At 42.1% G+C, this 20,419-nt stretch overlaps 1 protein-coding gene across 11 annotated transcripts in view; it reads right to left on the bottom strand.

The window, feature by feature from the left end:
* Positions 1–20,419, bottom strand: part of TENM2 (teneurin transmembrane protein 2) — a 1,169,384-nt gene that overhangs the window by 338,622 nt on the left and 810,343 nt on the right. For 4 of the 11 annotated variants that reach the window (XM_069483875.1, XM_069483874.1, XM_069483870.1 and 1 more), the window contains one exon: positions 11,937–11,958. The exons of the other annotated variants lie outside the window; for them this stretch is intronic. In XM_069483875.1, the coding sequence (XP_069339976.1) occupies positions 11,937–11,958 (22 nt within the window). The remainder of the gene's footprint in view (positions 1–11,936; positions 11,959–20,419) is intronic. 11 annotated transcript variants of the gene reach the window in all.

Consider the following 20,419-nt stretch of genomic DNA (forward strand, 5'->3'; position numbering starts at 1 on the left):
TTTTTTTTTTCTTTTTTTGAGTGGTTTGATGTTTCTCCAAAAATCCAAATTCATACTATAGGTAGTCGCATATTTTAGAAAAAGGGCCTGAGCCGTCTACATAGCCGAAATGGAATTTGCCTGGAAACCATCCAGTTCTCTCCATTTCCCCTGCTACAGTCCTAATCTAAGTCCCCACCACCTCTCCCTGAACTAGCTCCTTGCTGGTCCCCTGCTTCCACTCTTGACACAGTCCCTGTCTATTCCACATTGTCCCCATACTTCCTCCACAGCAGCCAGAAGGAAAATTTAAAGACAAGAATCAGGTTGTGTCACTTGCCTGCCCAGCACCCCCCAGTGGCTTCCCATGATTTGTAGAAAGATCTCCAAGCTCCTTGCGATGACATACCTGTCTTGCCCACTCTGGCTCACAGCTGCCTCTCTTACCTCACTTCTCCTAGCGGTTATTCCAAGACTCCACGTGGCCCCTTACTCTCTAGCCAGCAAGGCCTTCTTTATTTCCAGGCTGGAACACGCCAAGCCATTGCGCCTTCAGAGTCCTGATATTTCCTGTCCCCGCTATGTGGGATATCACCCCTTGTCCCTACCACCTTGCCAGTATTTACAAACCTGCTTCTTCTCTTCAGTCAACCTTCCATGTTTTCCTTCTTGAAGGCTGCCCAACTACCCGCTCTAGCCTATTAGCCTGTTTCAGTTTCTTAATAGCTCTCGTTACCAGCTGAAGGCAGGCATCTTTTCTGTTCCATTCACCCTGACATCCCCAATGTCTTCCTAAAGAATAGCACCTGCTGAATGAATGAACATATAAATAAGGTAGGCTAAAAGCAAATTAATTAGTTTGGGGTAGAAGAGGAAGAGAAGTGGAAAGGGTGACATATCTGCATCCTAAAGAGTTGGCCAATACCCTCACGCTCTCCATCACATGGTTTTTTTGGGACACCATGGGAGAATTTCTGCAAAGAGAAGCACAGCCACTCCAGCCAGGAGGAGCAGCCGCCAGTCTGTTAGATGTTGGGCCGTGGCTTGGAGCTGCCCTTGGGTCAGGAAGTTCTTCTCCAACCCAGAGGCTGCAGCAACCTCTTTTTCTCATGGCAGGGAGCTCCTGGCAGCCAAACTGCGAGGTGAGGATAATCACCCTTTGTACTCTCGCCTGCTGCATCTTTACGTCTTGGGGCCTTTGCAATGCTGGCCTGCTGGTTTGTTCATCGAGGAAGCGCAGGAAAATGAGCCCACAGGGTATGCCCTGAACTGGGGGTATGGAGGGAAGGGTGGGATATTGGGAAAACAAACTTGAGAATCAGTTTAGCATTTCAACTCAGGTAAGAAGTGCCTGAGTCTAAAGAAATGTGTTTTCCTGCTTTTAGATGTACTACATGGATACAGGCATTTTCAGATATCTCCAATGGATGTCAATATTTGTTGTCACATTTATATTTGCATTTCCCGATTTATTATTCAGTGCATTAAATGCTACTTATAGGCCAGTTTGGTTCAATAAAAGGTATGTGCACTTTGCTAGACACTGAGGATACAAAAATAAATGACACATTCTCCCTGCCTTCAGAGAGATCACAGCCCAGCCCATTGTACAGAAATGGTAAATACTCCATTTCTGTACAATGTGACAAAGAGCCAGATCGTGACGTGTGATGACATGATTTTGTGGGGGAAGAGAAAAGGGACACTGGTCTAGCCTGGCCTATTGCCCCTTGAGCATGGGAGTGGCAGAAAGAGACAGGAGACAAGATGCTGTTGAAGCTTAAACGCTAGGGGTGCCTGTCCAGTAACACAATAACAATGAAGACAAGTCATCTCTAAGATTGATCAAGGGGTAAATGGAGTTTGATTTGAAAAATTAAATTCATTTGCAGCTGCTTGGGAGTCACATAAGGCATGACAGTCTTGCCAGATGCTCGGGCAAAGGTAGACTGAACACATCAGAGTTTCAACACAATCAGTGCTAACATCTAATCAATACCTTCTCCCACAGCTCTCCTGATAACGATTGTTATTATTTATATTTTAAGTGCTGGTGTTTATTATACCATAACTTTTTGCCACTCACTGTGCTAGTCCCATTACATGTGTTATCTCATTTAATCCTCAAAACAACCCTACGAGGGTAGAATTATTATATGTTCTCATAAAATGAGATAATACATTCCCATTTCATAGATGAAGAAACTGAGACACGGAGAGGTTAAGCTGTGTAGCTACTTGAGCGCCAGGGGCCGGGAGCCAGACTTGGGTTTGTCTATTCCAAAATTCACCCTCTAGCCACTCTACATGGTGCTTGCCCAAATGACATGGTGCTTGCCCAACCGACATGGTGACAAAAAGGGAAGAAGTGACATAAAAATAGGGGGATGGTTTATGGGAGAGCATGTTTTCAGGTTCCCATCTCCCAATTCCAAGGAACTCTTCAGATTTCAAATAGGAAACATATCCTTGAATAACCATTTACAGCAGCTATCGTCTGACAGAGTTCAAAGTTTGTCTCGTAATTTTGTTATGGAGTTCAAAGTGGTTCCTTCATAGCAATTTTACCCTCTGTCTTCTTCAAGGCTCCTGAACACAGAGGAATCCTGACCAAGGCACTGTGAAGTCGGTACTGACGTCCACTTAGCAGCAAGGCTCGGGTAGGGGCAGATTTTAACTCACGATCAATAGGCTTTAAAGTTTGTGTTATTGAGGCATATCTGAAACTGCATGTTGGAGAACAAGGATGGCTGGAAGCCAATTTTTAAATTCCTTTGAGTGACTGAGGTGGAACTGAAGTTCAAGTGCAATTTTCCAGGAGCCTGATATGATAGTTGCTGTGAAATCATTCTTTACGTGAACTTTTTGAAATTTTGTTCAGCATGAATTCATTTCATATAGTACAGACAGAACTGCTTTTTAATTTATACAAATACAGACAATGGAAGAGCAGTCATAACACAATGAAAGCACTGGGGTTACTTCAGTGCATTGAGAATACACATCACAGAATTGTTGGATTCCTGTTATTTCCCTGCTCCTAAGAAGTCCATGCTTTTGGTAGCTCCTTCAACTCTGCTTGCTGGGACCCCCCATTACTTGGGAAATTTCAGACTTCCTAGATCTGCCCCCAATCAAGTGCTATGCTGTTCTCTATTTGCTTTGTCATTTGCTAATTTTGTTCACTTATGCTCCACTTTCCCCCCTGACTATTCCTACTGACAGAGACCATCTGTACAGACACAAACAGGTTCCAAAGTACAGGGGAGAAAGCTGGAACTTATACAGGCTCACTTTATAGACCGAGATTTCTTGCAGAAATACATAGTGTGGAATGGGCATGTGACCAGGTGATAGGCACTTACCTGGTTCCCACTTTATATACTACAGAAGTCCCCTGACCCTAAAACCATGCTGGAAGTTCCATTTTTAATGGTTTTAGAGTCTCCAGCAAATATACAGAAAACCAGGTTTGATCGATCTGTTAGAAAGCAAAAGGAAACATGCAAAGGCAGCAATATGCCATTCATTAAACTTATACGGTCCTGTGTGTATGTGGTTGTGTATGTGTGTGTTTTCCAAGGTTCCCATGTAAATCGAAGTCTAACTAAACTTATCTGTGTGATTGGATTCCCCATGACCTCAAACGTGGCAGGTAATACAAATTTTGCTAATTTATATGTTGACAAATGAATAAGATTCAATGGCAGTTTTAACTCATGAAATTTTTCTGATTAAAGGACCCGTAGCCAGGCAAAGCAGTTTCATGCTAACTCTGACAGACTGGTACTGGCTGTTTGGAACGCTGTGTTGAGAAGAATTTCAAGGAAGCCCTGGATTCAGTGGGAAACAGTGACATCATCCATTAGAAATGTCGTGGAGATGGAAGTGGGTGGGGAGGTGGCAGACGAGTAGTGCTTATTTGACACACATGCCGCAGGTCCTCACTCATCACTGTTCCAGTCTCACCTGAAAACTTTGTCCTCTACCATCTGTGGTTGAAGCCACATTGCTCTACCTCCCGTTGACTCAATCAATTATGGCACCATTTTGCTCCTTAAATTGATCTGGATCCAGACTTAGTTCCCCAAGTTCAAAGGGCCACAGTCTCCTTTCCATCCCCAGGGCAGTAAATATCAGTGAAATTGCAGCTCTGCCCAACCATTGTTAATATAGTCACTAATGTATGATAGAGGGCATGTTGCAGATCAATCCCCAGAATTCACTTAAAGCAACTGGTTCTTTTTCACTCAACAGATTAATAGCAAGCAGATATTAAAACGTTCGGTGTAGGCAACACATAATTGATTTATGTAGTGACAGGATGTCAGGATATTGGTGGAGCAGAGAGGCATGCTCAGAAGACATTAAAAAAAACAGTACTAAGAATAATTGCCTCCAAAATAATAAGTTCAACGACCTCATTACCAGTTATATATGTGATCTTTCTTTGTGCTAAGAACTAACTAAATATTTTACATATATTTTTCTCTTTTAACATTGACTTTTCTATGAATTAAGTAATATCATCAGCCCCATTTATTGTTAAAGAAACTGAGAATTAGTCGAACTAACTTTCCTAACATCCTACTGTTAGCAAGTAACAGAGGAGGATTTGAACCCAGGTCACACAACTCCAAAGCTCAAGCCTTGAATGGCTCATTCTACTATTTCCTACATTACACAAGAGTGATGGTTAACAAATGAACAAGATGTGAATCCCAAACTCATGGGTCCTTTTCTGGAATACACCATGGAAATCATCCTAGTGGAGGTAATTAGTTATGGGCAGAAACAGGGCTTCTCCTGGAAATAGCCACAGTGCCAGCTCACACACAATAAGTGATTTGTAAGGACAGAAAGAAATTCTTGAGTCAAAAATTGAAAATCCTCTGTGGCTTCATAAGTTTAAGAACTTAATAAAAATATGGCTTTTGTGTTAAAGCTGAGCATTGCAAAAGGACTGTATCAACAAAGGCAAAGGGATTTAAACAACTTAACTTTAAATTCAAACAAGAGGATTTAAACAATTGTCCTGATGATAATTCCTAATACCTGCTATTTATTCAGATGCTTGATGAAATGATCCACTTTCCCCTACATGTTTGGGGTTTATGAAGCCCCTATTTTCGAAGGAATTGAAAAGGGAGAAAAACTTACATTACTTTTAAAAATAATTTCAGTCCCTGAGATATTGCTCTCCTTTTGTTTGCATTCAATGATTTTTTTTTTTTTTTTTTTGAGGATGGTTCTACTTGCCATTAAGTTTCATAGGAGTATTTTTCAGGAAAGTGCATCAGATTGTTCAAGCCCTGCCTAGTTTGCAGAGGGCTGTGTGACAGGACAGTCTTCGTTAAGGTACGATGGGCTTCAGGGGGGCACTGGGGCATGGCAGCCATGGCTACTCTGCAGCAGGGTGCCCTGACAACCGCAGCCGGACTCCCTGCCTCCAGCTGATCTTATGCACCACAACAGGGAAAGTGGGTGAAGCCACAGCACAGCTGCTTAGTCTATTTTATGTGCTAAACACCAGCTTCGGTGACGTCACTTATGCCCCTTGCGCAATTACCACAAGAGCACTGTCCGTTATTCAACAGGACCAGAGACTCAGGGATGTGAATGATACACCCAATGCTCCGAAGCAAGATCTGGACTCAGGTTTGTGTATTGTCACCAACTACGATGGGCTATTCCTAAACCTAGAGTTGCCTTATACTCAAATTCACCTATTGGATGGTTTTGTCATACCAACCCAACTCATTCTCATTTTCTCCTCTGCCCCAAATAAAGGGCTCCAATGCATGTGATCACCTACTTCTCTTTTGCAAATGTTCATTTCTGTCGTCATGCCTACCTTATTTCTGTCTTTGTGCTATGCATTCCATTCCTGACTTCGTAGCCTATCCGATTTTATCTGTCCTTCAAAGCCTGAAGCAACCCTGGCCCTGAATCTTTCAATACATGAACAATTTATTTTCCATCCCATCCTCTTTTTTGTTTGTTTTTTCTTTAAGCCAGTTTGAGTTGGTTCTTGTCACTTAAAACCAAAAGTATCCTCCTTAAAACTGACCACCTAGCCCAAGTGGGAAAATGACTTGACCAATGCCACACAGTTATTTAGTACAAAAACTGGAAATAGATTCCAGGTCTTCTGCCTCTTGAATCATAAAATTCTTATGTTGCTTAAGGTGACTCACTTCCTACTAAATCATGAGAAATCAAACCTGTGGGGTCCCAGAGAAACCATTTATGATGGAAAGTATTTAATCTATTTATAAGATTATTGTGGGCATCAAAGAGTGGGGAAGAGATGCAGGCAGATGGCTGTCTACTTGTTACCAATCAAGCATATGCTATAAGCAGTTCTCTGTCCTCAGCATTAGAAGGAACTCAGAGCACCTTCTAACTGGCACTGGGCCTTACATAACCATATTTATCTTGGGGAGCTCAATTTCTTGCCTTCATCTTAAAAGAAAAAAGAACAAAGTCAGTAGTTTCAATCATAATTGTACAATGCAAAATTACCCCCAATAAATATAACATCTTAAAATTAAAATACATATACATTTATATTTTATATTTATATCATAATATATTTATATAAACCTATGTATCTAACTACCTATGCATGTTCCTGGTAGCAGACTGCTAATACTTAGTGCTAATGTTAGACCAGATCAGTCATCCTCAGCTGGGACAATTTTGCTCCCCAGGGGACATTTGGCAATGTCGGGGGAGATTTTGGTTGGGGGCGCTACTGGCATCTAGTGGGCAGAGGTCGGTGATGCTGCAAAACATCCCACAATGCCCAGGACAGTCCCTCACAGCAGAGAATCACCCACCCCAAATGTCAACTGTGCTGAGGCTGAGAAACCCTGGGTTAGTATGCGTGAAGGCTTTAAGTGAATATTCTTCATGTTCCATGGTCAAATTCTAAGTAACTTCTTTTTTTCTCCAATTTATAAGCATTGAGCAGGTATTGGAAGTAAAAAATTTGATCTAGTCAGTTCTTTCCCCTCACCCAAGAAAACACTAAGCAAATAAACTTAACCGCCACTGGGAAATGTAAGTTAGAGAGAGGATAATTTCCTCCAAGTGAGTCAAATTGTCACTGAGGGAAGTCACAGCACACTTTTCTCCGGAGAGGGGAGAGACCTGTTTGTCAAGAGACAGTCGGGCCTCCTCTGTGGAGGCAGAAGATTCAGGGGAGAATGTTCCCTCTCAGTTTTAGGTTATTTAACCTCACCTGAGGAATTTTCATTATGCCCTCTTATGTCTTCTCAATGAGGCAGTATCAGCCTGACTGGCTTTGCTCTATTCCACATCACCCCGCGTAAAGTTTTTATTTTTACAGCAGAAGACCTAATTGCCCTCTTCACTCACACTTCACTGAACTCACTAAAGCCCAGTTAAGCATTTTCTTGAAAACAAATCGCTTTCAGATGGCCCTGGCAAAACTATCCTGATTGCACAGGAGCTATTATGCAGAATTTATTGGGAGGGCGGCGTGCCGTTGGACTCGCCCCAGTCAAAGGGCCTCTTGCTGGAACTCAAGCATGAACTGTCTTCACAGTCTGGGGCCCTCTACACTGGGTACTGTTACTGTATCTCCCGAGCACCCCGCGTGTTTGTATCTCACACTTCCCAGCAGCACTGCACTTTGGAAGGTGTCAAACATAGATCAGGCTGTAGATGGAGAGTAGAGTTTATTTCTGAAATAATATGATTTCTGTAATTTCAGCTAATGCTGGCCCTTTCGTCTTCATGAGGCGAAGTGCAGTGAGTCTGTGCAGCTTCCTCTCAGGAAGACACAAACCCACTATAACTACAGTGACGTAACTGTTTATCAGAAGGCAACGGATTCTCAAATATCTTCTGACCAGAAATTCCCGGTTGCTTGACAGACGCCTTAAGTACACCTCCCAGCTCCTCTAAGCTGAAACGGCATTATCATTTTGGTGATGTGCTCTGGTCAATGCCATCCAGAACTTTCTGTGTTGAGGAGCATGTTCTATGACAGCAATTTTGAATGCATGGGGCCAGTGAATACTTGAAATGTGGCGAGTGCAACTGAGGATTGAATTTTTGATTTTATTGAACTTTAATCAACTTCAATTTAAATACCCACATGTGGCTAGTGGCTACCACATTGGACAGCACTGTCTCGGCTACGGTTCTAGCTTTCTAGTTACTTTATCCTTCGTTAGCGTGTTTCTCCCTTTCATACAAGAATCAACATCTTTCTGAATGCACTAATTCACTCGGGCCGTGCTCCTTCTTCTCAACCCTCCCAAGACTCTCCACTGCCTACATAGTACAGTTCAAATTCTTGCATGGCAATTACCCCTTGCCAGACCCCCTCATTCTCTGTACTCTAACCACACCAAAGCAACTGTCGAGTATGTATAGAATGTGAATTTTTCCCTCCTCCTATCCCTCCCTGTGTATGGAAGGTGTGCCCCCCACCCCCAACAGGTAGTCTCAACCTCCTCCTAAAGACCTTCAATACTTGGCTCAAGAACCACTTTCTTCATAAGAACCCCTGTGTAAGATGTGATTCTACTCTAATTATGAAAATTTCTCACCCTAGAGAGCTCCTTGGGAGATGTGACCCAACACTATCTAAAACCTGCAGATGAAAGTGCTAAGCTGTGTGGACAATGTAGTCACCTACTGAGTTGTCTCTGTTCTGAGTAACATGCCCAAGACACTCTGGACTGCTTCCTTGCCCTCCTGAGACCTATACTATAAGAGCTTCGTTGGGGGAAAACCGCTAGAGACAGATTTAAAGAAACTATATTCCCATGCCAAAACTTAATTTTCAAAGGGCTCCCTTGGAAAAATTATCTTCTGTGATGCAAGGGAATGTATCCTACTCATTTTTATGTTCACTTCTTGCGATTTCGGGTACATGGAAGCAACCATATTGCCACTTGGTCAGATTGACTGAGCCCTTCTGAGGCACCAAGAATTATTTCCAAGCCATTTGCATAAATCATTACATTTAATCCCCCAAGAACTCTTTGGGGTAGGTTATATAATATTATCCCCATTTTAAAGATGAGGAAACTGAACTACAGAGGGGATAAGTTGGTTGGGAGGAAGATTTTGAACCCAAGCATTTTGGCTCTAGAGTTCATACCACACTGCACAGAAAATGAAGACAGAATTTAATTACATTTGGAATGACGAGGTACCAATTGATGCTATGACAATGTGATTGGTATTGATACCAGAATAAATTTCATATCTTGGTTCTGTCATTGATTTGCTGGGTGACCTTGAGCAAGTCATCTAACTTTTCTGTGTTCAACTCTTTAATAAGTGAAATGCACATAAATATACTTCACTGGTTATTATAAGTATTAAATGACACATTTATATGAACTTTCTGAAGCAAATGGTAAGCATTATTATCATGCACAAAAATGGTAAGAGATAAGTGTCCTATTCTCCTTCCAGGACCTTTTGAGGATTAAATAATAACATAGATGAAAGTGCATTGCAAATGGTAAAGTGCTCTACAAATGGCAATTGTTTTCATTCTCGTTACTGGAAGCTTTCCTTTCAAAGGCTTTGTCTGCAGATAGCAAATAGTTCTCAATTGTAAGGCTGTGTTTTCCTATGTGCTTTAGGGACCGCAAAGATAAAACATGGGCTCTAGGCAGCAGATGCCTGAACTATTTCTCCTCTTTGCTGGCCACACTCACGGTACCCCATCATTCTTCACTGAGTGGTCCTTGATAAGATGCTCAAGATTAGATGCCTTGGGAGTCTACCCACCATGAGCCAATATAAAGCCTGAAAAGCTCCCCCTCAAATATGTAGAAATGTTTTGAAACTAGATTGAAAATATAAATTAGACTGGTACCAGGCTTAGTTTGACACGGATGTCAGGACGTGGATGGCATATGCATTGGTTTACTCCTCCCCCGAACAGATGTTTGAAAATCATTGCCTTATATCTGAATAATCCCCACGGGTAGTATAACTAGAAAGAGTACCAGCCTAGGAGTTAGGCCATCAGGATTCTTTTTTGTGGCTACTTAGCCGCTAGCTATCTGTGTCACTTACCAGCAAACTTCCTGTCCTCTCAAGGCCTCAGTCGGCACATGCAATGCTATTGAACTATGGCGTGACAGCACCTAGTACTTGTAAGAAATGTGATGACATGGTCTCAGCCACAATGGGGCCCCTATTGTGGTGGAAGAGACTGATATTCATGCACATTCTCAAGCACTCATGATGATCTAGGCAGTGTACTTAGCACATTTCATGGTGACTAATGTATATAGTCCTTCCAACAATACTATCGGGCAAGTATTATTATTATCCTTATTTGACAGATGAGTAAACTGAAGCTTGCAGAGATCAACGGCCTTGACAAAGGTCACACAGTAAGTAACGGGCAAAGTCAAGACACTGATTCAGATCTCTCTGATTAAGCATTGCGTGGCCACAGAGCGTCATGATGACGTTAGCGACGCAGAGAGAGAAGAGGAACCGACTCTAACTAGGGTAAGGCAGGAAGGCTACCTGGAAAGGGCAGGTCTAGCTGGAGGTTGCTAGATAATCTGGAGTGAGCTCTCTTTTTCAGCCTGAAATTTCTAAGTATATCCCGTTCTCATGACAAGTATGGAGATTCATAACTGGGCCAAGATGACATGGGAGGTTGTATCCTAGCAGAAATTCACAACCTGACTTGCACCTTCCCCACCTTTGCCAAGTCTTGGGTACTTTCTTCATGGAGGTCAGAGTGAACCTTCCAATTTCTCTCTTTAGGCCCCGAAGACGCAGGTGCTTGCAGAGCACGGTTCTCTGAAGGCTCACTTACAGCGCTCTCCAGGGAAAACTATGCATTGATGCACACACAACACACACACACACACACACACACACACACACACACAATGTCCTTAGTGGGCATGAGAAAGTATTAAAGGAGAAAAAGGAGGAGAATGAACTCCACACCTGGGAGCATGACAATCTTGCTGACTATATACATCAGCCACGTGCTTACTCAGCCTCGGGACTGGCTGTGAAGTGACTGATTTATGTCTGAAACTGCGCATTCCTTAGTTGTGGCTGAAAAACTGTGGACAAAGGGATGTTTCAGAAGTTCCCGTGATATCCACGCAGCCTCGTTGTCTGCCGGACAATGAAGCTGTCTTAGTTCAGCTCACAAGAAGTTTTTTTTTATGTGTGTCCACACACATGTGCTCATGTACATACATACACATGCTAAATTGACTAGAGTCAGCAAAATTAATACACACCTACAGGGCACTGTTGGCCAAGTTTCTATTTTCATAAATAATGCCTTCCTCGCCTTTTACAAGCCTGTTTGAAGACCTGCAGTGAATCCTGGCTACAATTCAAAGCCCATCTAATGAAAGTACCTCCAGTGTCAGCAATGTTAACGTCACTTTAAAGAGTGTGAAATGTTGCTAAATGTGTCAGGAAACAATTAGATAACATAAGAGGCATGTTTTCTCAGTGCACAGAGAAATATATTATGCAGGCAGGAGATAAACGCAAAGTTTTCTGAGCTCCAGCATATTCAGCACTCTCCCTTGCTCGCTCTTTTTAATCCAACAGAGAAATTGTTTGGCAAGAGTAAGCCCTGTTTCAAACACTTGGAGAAGGGAGAAAGGCCCGCATTGCCTCTGACTGCTGTCGCTTGAGCCCTGTGCTATCAGGCTCAGCGAGATACAAATAGTCTTCCACTCAAATTAAATGTGTGCCCTTCTAATTAGCATTATAAATATAGGTTTCTCTGAGCCAGAGTTGATAAAATTACAGCGTTGGGCTGGAAAGGAACCGGCAGCTCTCCCATGCTGACACAATGGCCACGGCGTTTGCACGGTTAGAACAATGCCCCAGAGCCTGCCCCATCTTCATGGGTCAGCCTGGGAAAGGAAGGTAAATGCCAAGCCGGCTGACATTAGGACAGGCACCCGGGCCCAGATGCAATCTGTTCTTTGTATGTGACGATGTAAGGCTTGGCTCCCAAGCTCTGGCGAGGACGGTTCTTACTGCAAAGCTTCTTTGTAGAGTTGTCATCTCCCCCACAGGACCAAATGGGGCCCCCAAACCACAGGTGATGGATGAGTAAATGGATTTTCCCAGGTCTCCACACGTGGTACCGCTCTCCGTGGTTCTGAAACATCACCATGCGCTAGGAGCCAGTTCTTTCTCCTCCCACTCCCTCCAACCCTGAAATGCCTCTGCCCAACTTCTTGAGGGCATTTTCAATTAGGCAAGGGATGCCATGGAGGAGAGAGAGGAAGGAAGGTGGGAGTAAATAAAGACAGACACCGGCAGAGACTCCGGAATAGACATACCACTGAGTGATTGTCAGGAGGTGAAAAGGGAAAGGATTTGTTTTGACATTGTTTCCACATAATCATAGTTGCCAAGAAAGAAGTCACTATCAACCAGGGTTGAAATGCTGAAAGACTTAAGGTGAGTGAGGAAATTTGCATGTCAGGTGATGCAATGATGTGTCATTTCGAGCATGAACAAACAGGTTCGTGTGGGCAACTCACAAATGCAATCATGGTGGAAGCGGTATGACTGAAGTGTCGGCATCAATTGACACATGCAAAAATGCTCAGTCTTTTTCTCTTCTTATGAAAACTTGCCACATTGTGCAGATGTGGAACAGAGACAATTGTGGCTCTCAGCTCATTTGTTTCACAATTTATGCAGTTCTCACATGCCAGATACATCTTGGAAGTTGGAGCTGGGGTTGTCCTGCTGCTTATTGCTTTTGCCACGCTTCTATTTAGAATAGCGTTCTGGTTATCACTTTGCTCTTTTCCTGAGTTTACCAAAAGTCATAGAATGATCCAGATAAAGTTAACGAAAGCTATGGATAAAATCCATTGCATGCTAGCTCTGGGGAACCCTAGATAATATCACTAACCAACCACTTCACTTTGCAGATGACACACTTAACATTAGACTTTTGTTTTCCAGACTATGTTCTTTGAAACACTGGGTTTTCTCAAGATGCAAAGATGGGTCCCAGGAGAGAAGGGGTCCATGAGCAAATAGTTAATGCAGGATGAGATAGTATGAGAAGCATGTCCAGGTCAGAGGAAAGAGAGACCTAATGTACTCTCTGCTGGGGTGAGCACATCTGGATTGGTTGTTCCATTCCATTCTAGGCTGGCCTCTTAAGAGCCTAGTTGAGATACTGAGTTGCCCAATGGAGGAAATTCAGATTGACATATGCACTAGAAATAACAGGTTCAAGGCCCTGCAACTCTTAGCCTGGAAAAGAGGTAAAGGAAGTTGTAGCAATCCTCACATAATTGAGCCACAACCCATGGAAGAAGAAATGGACTTTTATAAGTTGGTTCAGATGTCAGTACTAGCAAAAGGAGGCAAATTCAGCTTGATATTTATTGCATTTATCTATGCCTTTCCTTTACACACCTTCTACCTGGTATTATATTTCCTTAGGCATGTACTTTATTGTTTTCTAGAGTGTAATCTACTCTTTCATTCATTCACTCACCACACGTTTATTGAATAACCACTACATTTCAGGTTCTCTCCTAGGCTAGGGCATTGCTCTAGGTGGTTGTTGAGTCTGCATCATTGTCGTTTTTAATCTCAACATCTCCCAAAGCCCCTAACAAAGCACTTGTACACAGAAAATGATTAATAAATATTTGTTGACAAAGTGGATAAACATGCAAAGAGATTTATAACAACAGTTGTTGAATAACATCAGAATCAGCATCCTTGCAAGATAACAAGCTCCTCAGCACAGGGATTATTTTTCCAGTCTTGTGTGGCCCTTGTCAGCAAGGCAGTAGGAGATGTTTTGGCATTCAATGAGAAGTAGGATTATAGGCCCTTTAAATTCAGTTCCAGCTCTAAATCCCCATAATTTTGTGAGCATTCTTGACACAGTCCCATGGGGTAAAGGAGACAAGGATTATGAAGAAGATGTCTCAGAAGTAAGCAGTTGCCCAGATATTCTCTCTGCCTCACCAGAAGTCAGAGACACATTTGCCTCCCTGCCTTCTGCACATCTGAAAAATTTTAGTTCCCAGCTGGAAATTAAGACCCATATAGATTCATGCATCCTTAGAGGACTTAACTTTATTTAAAGGAAACATGTCACTGTGTTGAAGCTTAAGCTCAAATTAATTATAACAAGTGTAATATTTGGCCAACCTTAGTCTCATGATTCAACATTCCCGCTTGATCGGTTTCCAGAGCTAAATGAGAGTCTATAACCATTCCCAATGTAATAACACTTTTTGCTTTTATGACTGCTTTCATCTGTGGATCTCAAAGCATGTTGCAAACAGTAATTAATGTTCACTTGGGAGGTAAGGATGCATTTCCTCGACTCATTTGGCAAAGTGGGGCTGGAGGGAGTGACCAGTCAGTGTCCAGGCAGAAACTGGAATGGTGGGTTCTCTGGTCCCATTTATTTTTTCTATGATCTTGAAAACTAGTCACATTGTTTGTTTAAGCAAAGAGTTGGCACATGTGTACCTAAACTAACATAGTTTCTATCCAGCATAAGAGAAGTCAAAATAAATGATTGCGTGAAAGGTAAAAAGACTAGTAGGGAATTTCCATCAGAGTTCCTAGACCAGCCTTAAAAAGAGATTCTCGAACCAACCCTCCTTCCCTCCCTTCTACTCTCCCTCTCTCCCTCATTCCTGTGCTTCCTTCCTTCCTTCCTTCTTTCCATTTCCAACATACATTCTGAGAGTGTCTAATACATGTCTGGCTTTATTGTATAGACTGGGGCTATGAAGCAGGAAGCCAAAATCCTTGCCTTCTTGGAGCTCATATTTTAGAGGGGAGAGAGGATAACCAATACATAAATAATGGCAAAAATAACAACAAATAACAAAACCACAAAATAAATATTTACAGACCAGACACACATATACAAACATACACAAATACGTATGTACACATATATGCATATGTAAACACAAGCTACATTTGTGCATGTTTCTAGGGAAAAGCAGAGAAAGGTGAGGGGGCTAGGGAACGGCAAGAGGTGGGTGGTGCTGAGCATAAGGTCATCAGGGAAGACCTCCCAGGTAGGATAACATTGGAGCAGGGAGCCGATGGAAATGAGGGAGGGGGCCGTGCTGACGTCTGGGGGAGGCACATTCTGGACACTGTGAACAGCACAAACACAGGCTCCAGGTTGGCTGCATGCTTTGTGCATTCCAGGAATAGCAAGCAGGTCAGTGAGCCTGGAATGGAATGAGAGACAGGGAAGAGGGGGGGCTCTCAAGGCGCTGCGAGGTCTTTGGCTTTCACTCTGGGCAAGACGGAAAGCTGCTGGAGGACTCTGAGGGAGGAGTGACATGACCTGATGTACGGTTTAGCAAGATCGCTTTATTAATAGTCGCTGTGTTGAGAACAGACCCAAGGGAGGCAAGGGCAGAAGCAGAGAGATCCATTAGAAGGAGGTTGCAATAACCCAAGTCAGAGGTGCCTGGGGCTTAGGCTGGGGTGACAGTGGTGGTGAAAAAAGTGACAAAGATCAGAATCTGGTTGCATTTCAAAGGTAAAGCCAATATCTTTTGGGGATGGATTAATGCAGGTGTGAGAGAAAGGCGCCAACAGTGATTCACGAATACACATGGTTAAAGAATCATCGGTCCTACTGTATTTACATATATATGCTATGTGCTTGCCTTAACACATAGCATAACATAAAAGACATCACTGGATTTCAAACCATTCTAAACATTTGAAAATGATCCTAATTGTTGCCTACAAAACCCTTCTCAGACAGGTAGGCAAATCACAGTTTTATTCACGATTTTACTTCTAGGAAGAAAGAGGTGCAAAAGGGGCTGTTAGATGTTTTGGAACAGAACTGACAAGGCAGGCAGCTCTCTTTTATCTGACTTAATGAAATTTAATAAAATCTAAGCTGAGAGAGTTGAACTTTCATTTCTGTCCAGGCTAGACGAGGCTGTGCGTACCTCAGAGTTAAAAGCTCTCAACATAACACAGGGATAGGAATGGTCCCCCAAATAAGCCATTTTTCCCCCTGCAAACTCGTATTCACATGTGGCATAGAGTAGTAAATTAATTTTGGTCTTGTTCTCTGATTTCTCCTTTAGCTTGACCTGATTTTCTTGCAAGCCCCAGGCACAGTTAATTTGTAGGGAGGGGTGTGCGTATATATTAGAGAGTATGTATTTATGAGTGTGACTAGGTGGAGATCTTTGCTGAAATATTAATACAGTGCCTCTTTATTATTATTTATAGGAGAACTATATCTTCAGGGCTTTTAAAATAAAAAGAAATAGAAGATAGGTGATCTGAAATTATTTTTTAGTGTTCATACCCTTCGGTTGATATATAAATAATACAAATGAAATGGTAAATAGCATAACGGGTACAATTATTGAATAAGTAGAAATGTAGATTCACAACAGTACAACATCCCCAGTTGTTATCATGACAGGGAAATGCCTATTTATGTAAAGCTTAATAAGGTTTTTGTTTTGGAGGGGTGGGGATCTTATTTGAATTCTGTTGTTGTTGAGTTATTTTATCACAAAACCGGAAGAAGTATTTCTATCTATAAAGTTGAAAATCTAAAGTTTGGTTAGGAAATGGCCACAAATATACAACTTTAGTCTGCACAGAATAAGTGGAAAGCAAATTGCAATAGTCTGTGGAATGGAATAGTTGCTTAATTGGTTCTTAGTGGCCCACCCTTCTAGAAAGGCATGCAGTATTAATGGTGGAGAAACTGCTTCAACCATTCCAGGAAAATATGCCAAGTCCTGTAAAGAAAAGCAAACATTTGCCTTAAAACAGCAGCAAAGGAACAACCCTGCAAAATCACACTGTAGCCATCTACTTAAAAGTATGTTATGAGTGAAATTTCCTCCTCTCAAACTAAGCCTCGATTAAAATGGATGTCTCATCCCTGTAAACTCCCATAGGGTTATGGAACCTTATTTATTTAAATTGGTTGGCTGTCCCCCGAGAGTTCTACCAATGGAGTGATGCGAAAACTCATTAGTGCCATTTTATTTTTAAATTCCACAGAACAGTCTCAAACAGAGCATGATCACTTTCTTAAGAATCAAAAATTGTGTCCCACTGCGGAGCATCATTTGCAGCAAGACGTGCTCCAGTAAATCATAATACCCATCACACAGAGGGGTCCAACTTCTGACTTTCCTCTACCACTTTGTGGGTAACAAATCCAGTTTGTAATGACACCCACTATCAAAATTTCACTTACAACAGGACACTTGTGTTCCTTTTTGTCCAATTTTGCAATTTATTAAACTCTACAAAGAGCACACACAGCTACACTTTTCTTGCTACAGAGGGATAGAGTCCATCATGTGGATTTGTCTTCTGAAGATTCATATTCAGCTTACACAGTACATAGATGCATGGAAAGCAAAAAAAAAAAAACAAACAAAAAAAACCCACCAATTACCATTAAGCCCAGATCTAAACAGATCAATGCATGGGCTAACAATTGGGCGCTGTCAAATGTTAAAACCACTAAATTCTTGTCTTGTTAAATCATCTGATGGCCGTTTCTTCTTTAGTTAAATAGGGATAAATAATAAAAAACAATTTACAACTAAAAGATGCTAGCATTTTGCAGCTGCTGAATGTCTTTTGGGGAGATTAGATTCTATAATGAGAAGATATAACCATCATTTTATAAAAGCTGTTGCTGTCTTGGGAAAAACACCACTGAATACGATTAGAAAAAGCCTTTCCTTCATGAACCTATTACAGTCATGTGCTGATTGCTTGGCATATGCTTAATGATATCTTCATAGCTGAAAAACAATAATTTGTTACTGTAAATCTTGACATAATATATTAAGTTCAATTGAGCTTTTATTAGTTCGACTTTCGACTTAAACTCGCAAAACCCTATGAAAGTTGAAAAGCAAGTCACCTACCTACAATTTAAAACAAACACATATACACATTTCTCAATAGCTTAATTGGAAGCCTTTCTGAAGTAATTTAAATATCATTTCAAGCATCCCCTGCTGCTGGTTCTCCATTAAGTTTATCAAAGATATGGTGGGGGGGGAGGGGTGAGAATCATGGCATGGATACATTCTGTGCACGGTAGACACAGGCAATACACTGCCAATATTAGTATTCTTCTCCCTATTTTTTAAAAGCATAGAGTTAATTAAGGCAGTATCAATTGATGGAACTCTAACAGTTTGAGATATTTCTAAAAGAGACGATAACTCCTTGGCTTCATTTTGAAATGAAGGGAGGAGGAAGGAACACAGAGTTCCTATTCCCATCTCCTCCTCCCCTTCTCCCTCCCAAGCAAGGGAGCCTGCAGGAGTCTCCAGCTGTCCCAAGCAGAAAAACCCAAGCAAGTCTCCACCAGAGGATTTCTTTTTTGCGGTTTCAGTTCCCACAAAGACAGAGATGTCCTCAATCAAAGCTTAAGCCCCAGAACTTTTTTATTCTTTATAGTCAAAAGTCTACCCTCGAGCTCTGGTATTGTTACATCCAAAGCCAAAACCGAAAGGCTTTCAGGGAAACTTTTTATACCCTAAAACAAGATGATGGATAATATCTAGAAGAGAAATAGATAACAGGTTTGCTCACCTTAACAAATATTTCTATAGCGCTTGGAACTATAAAAATTCTCGTCTCGAATCCTTGGTGATTATGATAAATTTGGATATAGACATATACAGACATATATGAAATGTATGCTTTGTAATTTTATTTTTCAAAAAATACATCAATGACTCTGCACACAAGCAGCCCTCTAGCTTCTCTTCCAAGACAAAGAACTTCATTGCGGGACTCAGAATTCCTGGGTCAGAGGACAAACTGAGATAAAACTGGCTCTCACAGAGGTTATCCCTCCTCCCTACCCGGCACTGATCCCACTGATCAACACCCCCCAGTGAAACTTCCACTTACTCCACTCAACATGATTTTCAGTTTGGGAACTGAAAATCTCTATGAAGACTGACACATTTCTTCCTAAGTAGGTTTCAAGGCTTTGCCCTTTGCTCTTTCCTTGGAGAAATTTACCTCCTGGGATTAGGGTAACAATTAGTGATTCATGCACCCCAGCAGTGATAGCACTAGGTGGGAAAGATCACACCTTCGTGAATGAACATGAGAAAATTCAGAGTTGTAATTATTTAGCATTTTTAATGCCAAATCTCATCTACGTCACACGCATCCCTGAATCCAGCACCACAGAGCTACTATTAACTCCTTGCAAGCTAATTGGGAAAAAACCAAAAGGAAGCCAGCCCTTGGATACTGGCTGAGGGTCCTGCCTTCTCTTCACAGCCCAGGTGCTTCGGAGAAGTGTTTCTCTCGAAGTAACAAGAAAGTCTTAGCCTTGCAGCTCCCGTCCTACAGAGTGGCCCCCAGGAACTGATTTACCAGGCTTTTCCTGTTTTGTATTTATTGCTTTGCTTGCTCTCAGTTGGGTTAGATCATTTCAGGGTTAAATGTGGGAGGAGGAAAGACAGACTTTTCTTATTTTAAATTTTGAACTCAGGGGAGGGGGCTCCATCTTCGGTCTCTGCCTTCTATTCCAGTACCGCGGGGAGAATGGGACTGTCACCTACGTCCTAGTGGAATGCCCCTTCTCAATGAAACACCCTCCCACACTCACCACCCCAGCCTCCTGGGCCAGTTAGAATGAGGGTTACACAGTAGAGTACTTCTTCCCTCCACCTGGTCTTGGGTGACGCAGAATGCGTGTGCTGAGCACAATAATGGCCTCCAAAGCATCCACGTCCTGATTCCTAGAACCTTGGACTATGTTACCATGATGCTATGAAATATATATTTAGTTTTCATCCTATTTCCTGGCATACCCTTGGGTATCTAAAACCCTTGGGCTCTCTGGGTTCTAATGGGATGACTGGTGGCTGGAGGCCCCTCCATGGCTTCAGAAGACTGGTCACCAGAAGACTAAGGCATGATTAGAGGATAGGGACTCTCAGTCCCATCCCCAATCCTCCAGGGAGGAGAGAGGAGCTGAAGTTTGGGTTGATCACCAATGAGCAATGATGCAATCATTCATGCCTCCATAAAAACCCAAAGAACAGGGTTTGGGGAGCTTCCGGAGGTCATGGTAGCTCCATGCCCCTTCTCTCATACGTTGGCATATGCGTCTCTTCCATCTGGCTGTTCATCTGTATGCTTTGTAATATCTTTTATAATAAATGGGTAAATGTAAGTAAAATATTTCTGAGTTCTGTGAACCCCTCTAGCAAACTAATCAAACCCATGGAGGGGATCATGGAAACCCTCATTGATAGCCAGTTGGTCAGAAGCCCAGGTCACAATCTGGTACTTGCGATTGGCATATGAAGTGAGGGGCAGTCATGGGAAAAAATTGGCTTTTTTTTTTTTTTTTTTTTTTTTTTTTACATCAGAATCTGATGTC

Source organism: Eulemur rufifrons, chromosome 10 (assembly GCF_041146395.1).
Source record: "Eulemur rufifrons isolate Redbay chromosome 10, OSU_ERuf_1, whole genome shotgun sequence".
In the NCBI taxonomy this organism is placed as follows: domain Eukaryota; kingdom Metazoa; phylum Chordata; class Mammalia; order Primates; family Lemuridae; genus Eulemur; species Eulemur rufifrons.